Raw genomic sequence first — 13,482 nt, 5'->3', positions numbered from 1 at the left:
GGGTTTTCCTTGATCCGACCCACCAAGGACTTCTCATGTCCCCTCCTAGCTCTCCTAAGCCCCTTTTTCAGCTCATTCCTTGCTAACTTGTAACCCTCAATCGAGCCATCTGAACCTTGTTTCCTCATCCCTACATAAGCTTCCCTCTTCCTTTTCACAAGACATTCCACCTCTTTCGTGAACCATGGTTCCCTCACTCGGCCATTTCCTCCCTGCCTGACAGGGACATACCTATCAAGGACACCCAGTATTTGTTCCTTGAAAAAGTTCCACTTTTCATTAGTTCCTTCCTCTGACAGTTTCTGTTCCCAACTTATGCCCCCTAATTCTTGCCTAATCGCATCATAATTACCTCTCCCCCAATTGTAAACCTTGCCGTGCCGTACGGCCCTATCCCTCTCCATTGCAATAACAGAAGACACCGAATTGTGGTCACTATCTCCAAAGTGCTCTCCCACAACCAAATCTAACACTTGGCCCGGTTCATTTCCCAGTACCAAATCCAATGTTGCCTCACCTCTTGTCGGCCTATCCACATATTGTGTCAGGAAACCCTCCTGCACACACTGCACAAAAACTGCCCCATCCGAACTATTTGACCTACAAAGGTTCCAATCAATATTTGGAAAGTTAAAGTCCCCCATGACAACTACCCTGTGACCCCCACACATATCCATAATCTGCTTAGCAATTTCTTCCTCCACATCTCTATTACTATTTGGGGGCCTATAGTAAACTCCTAACAACGTGACCGCTCCTTTCCTATTTCTAACCTCAGCCCATATTACCTCAGTGTGCAGATCCCCCTCGAAGTGCCTTTCCGCAGCCGTTAAACTATCCTTGATTAACAATGCCACTCCTCCACCTCTTTTACCAGCTTCGCTACACTTACTGAAACATCTATACCCCGGAACGTCCAACAACCATTCCTGTCCTTGTTCTACCCACGTCTCCGTAATGGCCACAACATCGTAGTCCCAAGTACCAATCCATGCCCCAAGTTAACCATAGAACCATAGAAAATTACAGCTCAGAAACAGGCCTTTTGGCCCTTCTTGTCTGTGCCGACCCATTTTATGCCTAGTCCTACTGACCTGCACTTGGACCATATCCCTCCACACCCCTCTCATCCAGTTCATCTACCTTGTTCCGGATGCTCCTTGCATTGAAGTAGACACACTTCAACCCACCTTCCTGTCTACCGGTACCCACCCTTGACCCTGATACCTTCTCCAATACCTCACCACCCTCACTGACTTCTGGACTACAACTCCTGTTCCCACTCCCCTGACAAATTAGTTTAAACCCCCCTGAAGAGCCAGAGCAAATTTCCCTCCTAGGATATTGGTGCCCCTCTGGTTCAGGTGCACCCCGTCCTGTTTGTACAGGTCCCACCTTCCCCAGAATGTGTTCCAATTATCCACGTATCTGAAACCCTCCCTCCTACACCATCCCTGCAACCACATGTTTAACTGCACTCTCTCCCTGTTCCTCAACTCGCTATCACGTGGCACCGGCAACGTACCAGAGATGACCACATGTTTTGTCTTGGCTCTCAGCTTCCAGCCCAGCTCCAGAAATTCCTGCTTTAAATCCCCGTCCCTTCTCTTACCTATGTCATTGGTACCAATGTGTACCACGACTTGTGACTGTTTCCCCTCCCCCTTCAGAATCCGGAAAACACGGTCTGAGACGTCACGGACCTTGGCATCCGGTAGGCAACATACCATCCGTGAGTCTCTTTTGCTGCCACAGAACCTCCTATCTATCCTGCTAACTAACGAGTCCCCAATAACTATTGCTCTCCCGCTCTGCCCCTTACCCTCCCGAGCCACAGAGACGGACACAGTGCTGGAGATCCTCTCACTGCGGCTCACCACTGGTATGTCATCCCCCTCAACCGTATCCAAAGCGGAATACTTGTTGCTAAGGGGAACGACCACAGGGGATCCCTGCACGGACTGCTTCCTCCCAGCCCCTCTCACCGTCACCCATCTGTTTTCATTCCTCGGAGTAACTGTATTCCTAAAGCTTCTGTCTATGGCCACCTCTGCGTCCCTAATGATCCTAAGTTCATCCAACTCCAGCTCCAGTTCCCTAACACGGTTTTGGAGGAGCTGTAGATGGGTGCACTTCCCACAGGTGTTATCAGCACGGACACTGTCGTCGTCCCTCACCTCAAACATAATACAAGAGGAACATAGCACTGCCTGCACACCCATCCCCTCTAGATACCTTGCCAGTACCAGGTAGAAACAGCAAAAATGAATTAAACTCACCCCTGCTCGCCCTTTCTGCCTAAGCCCTGTGAGCCAAAGCCTTATAGCTCACACTCTGCTTCCCACGCACTCCACTGCCCGCTCCCAACGCTGCCCGCTGTATACTGCAGCCTACCTTTTATACTTCGCTTGAATGCTTGAAAGGTTTTTAAATTAAAGCTGTAAAACACTTCTCTAATCTAATATTTTCTTGCCTCTATGTGATCCATATCCCACTATTCCCTGCCTGTTTATGTCTCTATCCAGATGCTTCTTGAATGTTGTTATAGAATCTGATCCCACCACCTCCTCCGGCAGTGTGTTTCAAGCATTCACCACCCTCTGTGTGAAAAACTTGCCCCTTACATCCCTTTTAAACTTTCCCCCTCTCACTCTCAACCTAAGCCCCTGAGTAATTGGCCCTTCGACCCTGGGAAAAGACAGATTCAGGGTGAAACATTCAGAAATACATAAGCAATTGGGAGAGTTATCCCAAAGACTAGTCAAGCAACAGCCTAACATCTTCAGCCCCACGGAATCATACTTTACAATGTCCCTGACACCACCATACCCACCACATGTAGCCACACATGGAGTTTCTCTGGCATTGACTCCAGACACATGGCATCAGGTCAAACACGGACAAGGAAATCACTGATCACCACCTAACACTCTGCCCCTCCAGCTGATGAATCAGTACTCTTCCATGTTGATCACTACCTGGAGGAAGCACTGGGAGTGTCAAAGGCACAAAATGTAAACTGGATAGCAGCAGTATTGAATGAGCTGGCCTAGTCCTGTTTTTTAATTCATTCGTGGGACATGGGCGTCACTGGCTGGCCAGCATTTATTGCCCATCCCCTGTTGCCCATGAGAAGGTGGTGGTGAGCTGCCTTCTTGAATCGCTGTAGTCCACGTTCTGTGGGTTGTCCCACAGTGCCGTTAGGGAGGGAATTCCAGGATGTTGATCCAGCTGCTGTGAAGGAACGGCGATATATTTCCAAGTCAGGACGGTGAGTGGCTTGGAGGGGAACTTGCAGGAAGTGATGTTCCCACGTATCTGCTGCCCTTGTCCTTCTAGATGGAAGCGATCGTGGGTTTGGAAGGTGCTGTCCAAGGACCTTTGATGAATTGCTGCAGTGCATCTTGTAGATAGTACACCCTGCTGTCGGTGGTGGAGGGATTGAATGTTTGTAGATGTGATGCCAATCAAGCAGGCTGCTTTGTCCTGGATGGTGTCAAGCTTCTTGAGTGTTGTTGGAGCTGCACCCATCCTGGCAAGTGGAGAACATTCCATCACACTCCTGACTTGTGCCTTGTAGATGGTGGACAGGCTTTGGGAAGTCAGGAGATAAGTTACTCGCCACAGTATTCTTAGCTTCTGACCTGCTCTTGTAGCCTCTGTGGCGAGTCCAGTTAAGTTTCTGGTCAATGGTAACCCCAAGGATGTTGAAAGTGGGGGATTCAGTGATGGTAACAGTGGTTAGCACTGCTGCCTCACAGTGCCAGGGACGTGAGTTCGATTCCTGGCTTGGTTCACTGTCTGTAAGGAGTCTACACGTTCTCCCTGTGTCTGCATGGGTTTCCTCCAGGCGCTCCAGTTTTCTTCCACAGTCTGAAAGACGTGCTGGCTAGATGCATTGGCCATGCTAAATTCCCCCTCAGTGTCTGCGAACAGGTGCCAGAATGTGGCAACTAGGTGATTGTCACAGTAATTTCATTGCAGTGTTAATGTAAGCTTACTTGTGACACTAATAAATAAACTTTAAACTTTAAACTGAATGTCAAAGGCCGGTGGTTAGAGAGTCTCTTATTGGTGATGGTCATTGTCTGTCATTTGTGTGGCATAAATGTTATTTGCCACTTGTCAGCCCAAGCCTGGATATTGTCCAAATCTTGTTGCATTTTCACATGGACTGCTTCAGTATCTGAGGAGTCGCAAATGGTGCTGAACATTGTGCAATCATCAGCGAACATCTCCACTTTTGATCTTATGACGGAGGGAAGGTCATTGATGAAGCAGCTGAAGATTGTTGGGCCTAGAAAACTATCCTGAGGGACTCCTGCAGAGATATCCTAGAGCTGAGATGACTAACCCTTCACAACCAACTTATGTGCCAGGTATGACACCAACTAAAGTTATAGTTCGAGTACTTTAGAGGGGTCGGTTTTTGTCCAGTGTGTGCAGGAAGGCTTCCTGACGCAGTATGTAGATAGACCAACAAGAGGCGAGGCCACATTGGATTTGGTACTGGGTAATGAACCAGGCCAGGTGTTAGACTTGGAGGTAGGTGAGCACTTTGGTGACAGTGACCACAATTCGATTACGTTTACTTTAGCAATGGAAAAGGATAGGTATATACCAAAGGGCAAGAGTTATAGCTGGGGGAAAGGAAATTATGATGCGATTAGGTGAGATTTAGCTGGCATAGGTTGGGGAAAGAAACTGCAGGGAATGGGCACAATTGTAATGTGGAACTTGTTCAAGGAACAGCTACTACGCGTCCTTGATAAATATGTACCTGTCAGGCAGGGAGGAAGCAGACGTGTGAGGGAACCGTGGTTTACTAAGGAGGTTGAATCTCTTGTGAAGAGGAAGAAGGAGACTTATGTTAAGATGAGACGTGAAGGCTCAGTTAGGGTGCTTGAGAGTTTCAGGAAGGACCTAAAGAAGGAGTTAAGAGCCAGGAGGGGGCATGAGAAGTCTTTGGCAGGTAGGATCAAGGAAAACCCTAAAGCTTTCTATAGGTATGTCAGGAGTAAAAGAATGACTAGGGTAAGATTAGGGCCAGTCAAGGACAGGAGTGGGAAGTTGTGCGTGGAGTCTGAAGAGATAAGGAGGCACTAAATGAATATTTTTCGTCGGTATTCACACAGGAGAGGGACAGTGTTGTTGAGGGGAGTACTGAGATGCAGGCTGTTGGACTTGGACTGGATGTTCATAAGGAGGAGGTGTTAGCAATTTTGGAAAGGGTAAAAATAGATAAGTCCCCTGGGCCGGATGGGATTTATCCTAGGATTCTCTGGGAGGCTAGAGAGGAGATTGCAGAGCCTTTGGCTTTGATCTTTGTGTCGTCATTGTCTACAGGAACAGTGCCAGAAGACTGGAGGATAGCAAATGTTGTCCCCTTGTTCAAGAAGGGGAGTAGGGACAACCCTGGTAATTATAGACCGGTGAGCCTTACTTCTGTTGTGGGCAAAGTATTGGAAAGGATTATAAGAGATAGGATTTATAATCACCTAGAAAGGAATAATTTGATTAGGGATAGTCAGCACGGTTTTGTGAAGGGTAGGTCGTGCCTCACAAACCTTATTGAGTTCTTTGAGAAGGTGACCAAAGAGGTGGATGAGGGTAAAGCGGTTGATGTGGTGTATATGGATTTCAGCAAAGCCATTCATAAGGTTCCCCATGGTAAGCTTTTACAGAAAATACGGACACATGGGATTGAGGGTGATTTAGTGGTTTGGATCAGGAATTGGCTAGCTGTAAGAAATCAAAGGGTGGTGGTTGATGGGAAATATTCATCCTGGAGTTCAGTTACTAGTGGTGTACCGCAAGGATCTGTTTTGGGGCCACTGCTGTTTGTCATTTTTATTAATAACTTGGATGAGGGCGTGGAAGGATGGATTAGTAAATTTGCGGATGACACTAAAGTCGGTGGAGTTGTAGACAGTGCGGAGGGAAGTGGCAGGTTACAGAGGGACATAGATAAGCTGCAGAGCTGGGCTGAGAGGTGGCAAATGGAGTTTAATGCGGAAAAGTGTGAGGTGATTCACTTTGGAAGGAGTAACAGGAATACAGAGTACTGGGCTAATGGTAAGATACTTGGTAGTGTGGATGAACAGAGGGATCTGGGTGTCCATGTGCATAGATCCCTGAAAGTTGGCACCCAGGTTGATAGGGTTGTTAAGAAGGCGTACGGTGTGTTAGCGTTTATTGGTAGAGGGATTGAGTTTCGGAGCCAGGAGGCCATGCTACAACTGTACAAAACTCTGGTGCGGCCGCATTTGGAGTATTGCGTACAGTTCTGGTCGCCGTATTATAGGAAAGATGTGGAAGCGTTGGAAAGGGTGCAGAGGAGATTTACCAGGATGTTGCCTGGTATGGTGGGAAAATCGTATGAGGAAAGGCTGAGGGACTTGAGGTTGTTTTTGTTAGAGAGAAGTTAAGAGGTGACTTAATAGAGGCATACAAGATGATCAGAGGATTAGATAGGGTGGATAGTGAGAGCCTTTTTCCTCGGATGGTGTTGGCTAGCACGAGGGGACATAGCTTTAAATTGAGGGGTGAGAGATATAGGACAGATGTTAGAGGTAGGTTCTTTACTCAGAGAGTAGTAAGGGCGTGGAATGCCCTGCCTGCAGCAGTGGTGGACTCGTCAACGTTGAGAGCGTTCAAGTGGTTATTGGATAAACATATGGATGATATTGGAATAGTGTAGATTAGAGGGGCTTTAGATTGGTACCACTGGTCGGCGCAACATCGAGGGCCGAAGGGCCTGTACTGCGCTGTAATGTTCTATGTTCTAACTAATGGAGAGTTTGCCCTCTGATACCCATTGATTCCAGTTGCTCGGACTCCTTGATGCCACACTCAGTCAAATGTGGCCTTGATGTCAAGGGCTGTCAATCTCAGCTCTTTTGTCCATGTTTGAACCAAGGCTGTAATGAGGTCAGGAGCTGAGTGACCCTGGTGAAACCCAAACTAGGTGTCACTGAGCAGGTTATTGCTGAGCAGATGCTAATTGATAGCTCTGTTGATGACCCTTCCATCACTTTACTAATGATCGAGAGTAGACTGATTGCGTGATAATTGGCTGGGTTGGATTTTCCTACTTTTTGTGTACAGGATATACCTGGGCAATTTTCCACATTGTCGGGTAGATGCCAATGTTGTAACTGTACTGGAACAGCTCAATGACATAGCTCTGAAGCTGGATCTGTGGCAAGTCGTAAGGGAAGAATTTCTCCTCATCAATCTACCTATTACGGATGCATCTGTCCATGACAGTATTGGTAGAGTGACCTTTGCATCGTCCTTATGGAGATGAAGTCCCGTCGTCACTTTGAAGATACCCTTCATTGTGTAGCACAAATAGCAACTCAAAACTGGGCAACTTTGGGGTACTTTGGGCCATCAGTAGAATTGTGCTTGACCACAATCTGTACCTCAGCATAACCCGCACTCCACCATTACCATCAAACCAGGGTATCAACTCTGGATTAATGAGGACTGTAGTAGGGCATGCCATGAGCAGCATGAGGTATTTATAGAAATGAAGTGTCAACTTGGTGATTCAACAATGTACAGTAAGCAGTCTCACAACACCAGGTTAAAGTCCAACAGGTTTATTTGGTAGCACGAGCTTTCAGAGGTGACTCACCTGATGAAGGGGCAGCACTCCGAAAGCTCGTGATGCCAAATAAACCTGTTGGACTTTAACCTGACATTGTGAGACTTCTTACTGTGCCCACCCCAGTCCAACGCCGGCATCTCCACATCATGGCTTCAACAAGACAGGACTTCTTGCACGCCAAATGGTGGAAGCAGCATGTAATAGAAAGGGTTAATGATCACATGGATCAGATGTAAGCTGTGCATTCCTACTGCATCCTGTCATGAACGGCGGTGGATAATTAAATGACTGGGGTGGCACGGTGGTACAGTGGTTAGCACTGCTGCCTCACAGCGCCAGGGACCCGGGTTCGATTCCCGGCTTGGGTCACTGTCTGTGTGGTGCCCCAGTTTCCTCCCACGCACCAAAAATGTGCAGGTTAGGTTGATTGGCCATGCTAAATTGCTCCTTGTCAGGGGATTAGGGGGGTAAATATAAGACTATAGGACCATAAGATATAGGAGCAGAATTAGACCATTCGGCCCATTGAGTCTGCTCCGCAATCATGGCTGATATGATTCTCATCCCCATTCTCCTGCCTTCTCCCCGTAACCCTTGATCCCCTTATTGATCAAGATCTTTGTCTTAAAGACAAAGATGACCTGACCTCCACAGCCCTCTGTGGCAATGAGTTCCACAGATTCACCACCCCTGGCTGAAGAAATTCCTCCTCATCTCAGTTTTAAAGGAGTATCCCTTCATTCTGAGGTTGTGCCCTCGAGTTCTAGTCTCTCCAATTGGTGGATATGTCCTCTCCACGTCCACTCTATCTAGTCCTCTCAGTATTCTGTAAGTTTCAATTAGATCCTCCCCTCATCCTTCTGAACTCCATCGAGTATAGTCCCAGACTCCTCAACTGTTCCTCATATGAAAAACCTTTCATTCCTGGGATTATTCTTGTGAACCTCCTCTGGACCCTCTCCAAGGCCAGCACATCTTTCATTAGGTATGGGGTGTCGCACTCTGTTTGGGTTTCACCAGGGCCACTTGGCTCCTGACCTCATTACAGATTGGACCAAATGGACAAAAGAGCTGAACTCCAGGGATTAAGTGAAAGTGACTACCGTTGACATCAAGACAGCACTTGATCGAGGATGGCAAAACAAGAGTCATCGGCAATAATTATGAATCATAATCTACATCCCGGGTATGAACAGAGATGGCCAGCATTGGTTGTCGTGTTCCAAAATTCTGGAACAGTCCTGCCATTTAGAAGGTGTCAAAGGGCGTTTTTTGGACAGTATGCCTCTATGACTCTACGAATGAATGCTTAGGGGCTGGTTTTCCCTTTGTGGGAAAGAGCAGAAATTAAGGACAAGGTTTGAAAAGACTTCTGCTATTTAAGATGGAGATGAGGAGAAATTTTCTCTGAGTTGAGTGTGTGAGAGTCTCTTGCCCAGGGAATGGTGGCGGCAGGGTCATTTAAGGGAGAGATAATTTACTCTTAGTTTCTTTTTTACAATTTTTAAAAACTCCGTCCTTGAAGTTACAAAGCCAATGTCCAGACTGGACCGGGCAAACCCAAATCCACTCCTAGCTTGCTCCAAAAACCAAATTCAATTTCCAATTAAATCCAATTCAGGGACTCCACAAGAGGGACAGACAAGATCCAAGCTGCAAAAGGCACTGAACCCCATCTTGGGTTTGATTTGACTTGATTTTAGCCCAAAGGCCAACTTCTCTTGTTGCCAGTCAGCAGGTTTAGGAAGGAGGTCAGAAAGTGGAATTGAGGCCACAATGTTATCAGTGAAGATCAGAAGGCAGACTGAGGGGCCAAATGGCCTCCTGCAGCAGCAGCTTCCCCATGGAGTGGCTGCAGGAAAACTAATAGAGCCGCTTTCACTGAGAGGAGAAATGGTGGAAAAGGCAGAGACACTGAGGGGCGTTTAGGGTTTATTGGATTTGATTTATTATTACTCATTATTATTTGATTATTATCCTGTATTGGGAGAAGGTGAAAAGTGCTGCCTCTAACACTTGCTGTGTAAACACCTGAAGGAGGAGCAGCGCTCCGAAAGCTCATGCTACCACTCTCCGCCATGCCGAAAGGAACGAAGGCCAAGGGGAAGAAGGTAGCCCCGGCTCCTTCCGTCGTCAGGAAGCACGAGGTGAAAAAAGTCGTCAACCCTCTGTTTGAGAAGCGACCAAAAAATTTTGGGATTGGTCAGGATATCCAGCCCAAGAGGGACCTGACAAGATTCGTGAAATGGCCGCGGTATGTCAGACTTCAGCGTCAGAGGGCCATCTTGTACAAGCGTCTGAAGGTGCCTCCAACAATTGACCAGTTCACCCAGGCCTTGGACAGGCAGACTGTGACTCAGCTCTTAAAACTGGCCCATAAATACAGACCCGAGACCAAAGTGGAGAAGAAGCAGAGGCTTTTAGTCCGAGCCCAGCAAAAGGCAGCTGGGAAGACTGATGCTCCAACAAAGAGGCCAGCAGTTCTCCGAGCAGGTGTGAACACTGTCACCACACATGAGGTTGACCCCATCGAGCTGGTTGTGCTCCTGCCTGCTCTCTGCTGGAAGATGGGAGTTCCTTGTTGCATCGTCAAAGGCAAAGCCAGGCTTGGGCGATTGGTGCACAGAAAGACCACCACCTGCCTGGCCCTGGCTCAGATCAACCCTGAGGATAAGGGAGCGATGGCCAAACTGATTGAGTCATTGGGGCGGTGGAATTCTGGGCCCCAAGTCTGTGGCTCGCATTGCCAAGCTGGCCAAGGCTAAGGAGCTGGCAACCAAACTGGGATAGATTCCTAATCTGCTCATTGTATATAAAAAGTAAAAGTGGTTGTATTTTTAAAAAATAAACCAGTTGGACTTTAACCTGGATTGTGAGGCTTCTCGCTGCTGCCGCCGCCCGCCTGGGCGGAGATTCTCACTGATTCCGCAGCAAAACACTAACCTGGGCCCCCACCGGGAGAAAAGAGCAGCTTCATCGGCAAACCCGCTTCAGCTGCGATCACAAAACCCCCAAAACAGACCTCTTCTGCCGGCGCAAGCCCGAGGCCGCAGGCCTGGCAACGGTAACCAGGGGCGGGGCTTGGAGCGTGTGATGGGTACCAGGGGCGAGGCCTCGTCTTAGTGACGTGTTCCGGGGCGGGGCCTGCTCTAAGTGACGTGTTTCGGGCGGGGCTAGGCCAAAGTGTGCAAGATGGCGGCCAGAGTGGCAATGGCGGGCGGCCTCCGGCTGTTGCGAACCGGCTGCGGCCTGTCGGCTGCTCCAGGTCCCCGTCCGGTTTGCCGGATTGGCCGTGTCCCCTGGAGGGCGCTGGCTTCTGGCGGTGAGTAAAGAGCAGCAGGAAAGGGGGCTGGGGCCGCGAGTCAGGCTCAAGGTCATCGGCCGGAAACGAACCTTTCACCCGCAGTCTCACACCGGGTTAAAGGCCCGGCCCAGCGCAGCCGGCAGCTCCACAGCATGGGAGCTTTCACCCCCCCGGCCCCGAGGGCGGCGGGGGAGAGTGAAGGGGGGGTGAGGGCGGCGGGGGAGAGTGAAGGGGGGGTGAGGGGGTGAGGGGGGGGTGAGGGGGGGGTGAGGGGGGCGGGAGAGAGTGAAGGGGGGGTGAGGGGGGCGGGGGAGAGTGAAGGGGGGGTGAGGGGGGCGGGGGAGAGTGAAGGGGGGGTGAGGGGGGCGGGGGAGAGTGAAGGGGGGGTGAGGGGGGCGGGGGAGAGTGAAGGGGGGGTGAGGGGGGCGGGGGAGAGTGAAGGGGGGGTGAGGGGGGCGGGGGAGAGTGAAGGGGGGGTGAGGGGGGCGGGGGAGAGTGAAGGGGGGGTGAGGGGGGCGGGGGAGAGTGAAGGGGGGGTGAGGGGGGCGGGGAGAGTGAAGGGGGGGAGAGGGGGGCGGGGGGGAGAGTGAAGGGGGGGAGAGTGAAGGGGGGGTGAGGGGGGCGGGGGAGAGTGAAGGGGGGGTGAGGGGGGCGGGGGAGAGTGAAGGGGGGGTGAGGGGGGCGGGGGAGAGTGAAGGGGGGGTGAGGGGGGCGGGGGAGAGTGAAGGGGGGGTGAGTGAAGGGGGGGTGAGGGGGGCGGGGGAGAGTGAAGGGGGGGTGAGGGGGGCGGGGGAGAGTGAAGGGGGGGTGAGGGGGGCGGGGGAGAGTGAAGGGGGGGTGAGGGGGGCGGGGGAGAGTGAAGGGGGGGTGAGGGGGGCGGGGGAGAGTGAAGGGGGGGTGAGGGGGGCGGGGGAGAGTGAAGGGGGGGTGAGGGGGGCGGGGGAGAGTGAAGGGGGGGTGAGGGGGGCGGGGGAGAGTGAAGGGGGGGTGAGGGGGGCGGGGGAGAGTGAAGGGGGGGTGAGGGGGGCGGGGGAGAGTGAAGGGGGGGTGAGGGGGGCGGGGGAGAGTGAAGGGGGGGTGAGGGGGGGCGGGGGAGAGTGAAGGGGGGGGGGCGGGGGAGAGTGAAGTGGGGGGCGGGGGAGAGTGAAGGGGGGGGGGCGGGGGAGAGTGAAGTGGGGGGGCGGGGGAGAGTGAAGGGGGGGGGGCGGGGGAGAGTGAAGGGGGGGGGGCGGGGGAGAGTGAAGGGGGGGGGCGGGGGAGAGTGAAGGGGGGGGGCGGGGGAGAGTGAAGTGGGGGGGGCGGGGGGAGAGTGAAGTGGGGGGGGCGGGGGAGAGTGAGGGGTGGGGCGGGGGAGAGTGAGGGGTGGGGCGGGGGAGAGTGAGGGGTGGGGCGGGGGAGAGTGAGGGGTGGGGCGGGGGAGAGTGAGGGGTGGGGCGGGGGAGAGTGAGGGGTGGGGCGGGGGAGAGTGAAGGGGGGGGGCGGGGGAGAGTGAAGGGGGGGGGCGGGGAGAGTGAAGGGGGGGGGGCGGGGGAGAGTGAAGGGGGGGGGCGGGGGAGAGTGAAGGGGGGGGGGCGGGGGAGAGTGAAGGGGGGGGGCGGGGGAGAGTGAAGGGGGGGGGCGGGGGAGAGTGAAGGGGGGGGGCGGGGGAGAGTGAAGGGGGGGGCGGGGGAGAGTGAAGGGGGGGGGCGGGGGAGAGTGAAGGGGGGGGGCGGGGGAGAGTGAAGGGGGGGGGCGGGGGAGAGTGAAGGGGGGGGGGCGGGGGAGAGTGAAGGGGGGGGCGGGGGAGAGTGAAGGGGGGGGCGGGGGAGAGTGAAGTGGGGGGGCGGGGGAGGAGTGAAGTGGGGGGGCGGGGGAGGAGTGAAGTGGGGGGGGCGGGGGAGAGTAAGGGGTGGGGCGGGGGAGAGTGAAGGGGGGGGGGCGGGGGAGAGTGAAGAGGGGGTGGGGGGGGGCGGGGGAGAGTGAAGGGGGGGTGGGGGGGGCGGGGGAGAGTGAAGGGGGGGTGGGGGGGGCGGGGGAGAGTGAAGTGGGGGTGGGGGGGGCGGGGGAGAGTGAAGGGGGGGTGGGGGGGGCGGGGGAGAGTGAAGGGGGGGTGGGGGGGGGCGGGGGAGAGTGAAGGGGGGGTGGGGGGGGGGGCGGGGGAGAGTGAAGGGGGGGTGGGGGGGGGGGCGGGGGAGAGTGAAGGGGGGGTGGGGGGGGGGGCGGGGGAGAGTGAAGGGGGGGGTGGGGGGGGGCGGGGGAGAGTGAAGGGGGGGGTGGGGGGGGGTAGGGGGGGGTGGGGGGGGTGGGGGGGGGCGGGGGAGAGTGAAGGGGGGGTGGGGGGGGGCGGGGGAGAGTGAAGGGGGGGTGGGGGGGGGCGGGGGAGAGTGAAGGGGGGTGGGGGGGGGCGGGGGAGAGTGAAGGGGGGGTGGGGGGGGGCGGGGAGAGTGAAGGGGGGGTGGGGGGGGGGCGGGGGAGAGTGAAGGGGGGGTGGGGGGGGGCGGGGGAGAGTGAAGGGGGGGTGGGGGGGGGCGGGGGAGAGTGAAGGGGGGGTGGGGGGGGGCGGGGGAGAGTGAAGGGGGGGTGG

General features: G+C 53.7%; 2 protein-coding genes and 1 pseudogene across 7 annotated transcripts in view; 2 read left to right on the top strand and 1 right to left on the bottom strand.

Annotated features, from left to right (window-relative positions):
• LOC144510206 (uncharacterized) overlaps positions 1–10,685 on the bottom strand; it is a 91,922-nt gene extending 81,237 nt beyond the window's left edge. For 3 of the 6 annotated variants that reach the window (XR_013500584.1, XM_078239700.1, XM_078239699.1), the window contains exon 1: positions 10,559–10,685. The gene's annotated coding sequence lies outside the window, so the exon portion shown is untranslated. Of the gene's footprint in view, positions 1–10,480 lie in introns of all 6 variants that reach the window. The other 3 variants (XR_013500586.1, XR_013500587.1, XR_013500585.1) reach the window with 2 other exon arrangements.
• Positions 9,677–10,395, top strand: LOC144510211 (large ribosomal subunit protein eL8 pseudogene; annotated as a pseudogene).
• Positions 10,686–10,779: 94 nt separating the features above from the next.
• The window catches only part of LOC144510213 (cytochrome c oxidase subunit 5B, mitochondrial-like), a 9,635-nt gene continuing 6,932 nt past the window's right edge, over positions 10,780–13,482 (top strand). Inside the window, exon 1 of the mRNA XM_078239709.1 lies at positions 10,780–10,937. Coding sequence (XP_078095835.1) covers positions 10,808–10,937 — 130 coding nt within the window. The 5' untranslated portion in view covers positions 10,780–10,807. The remainder of the gene's footprint in view (positions 10,938–13,482) is intronic.

Source organism: Mustelus asterias, chromosome 22 (assembly GCF_964213995.1).
Source record: "Mustelus asterias chromosome 22, sMusAst1.hap1.1, whole genome shotgun sequence".
Classification (NCBI taxonomy): Eukaryota; Metazoa; Chordata; class Chondrichthyes; order Carcharhiniformes; family Triakidae; genus Mustelus; species Mustelus asterias.
Note: the sequence above shows the minus strand (reverse complement) of the source record. Positions and strands in the feature narration are given on the sequence as shown.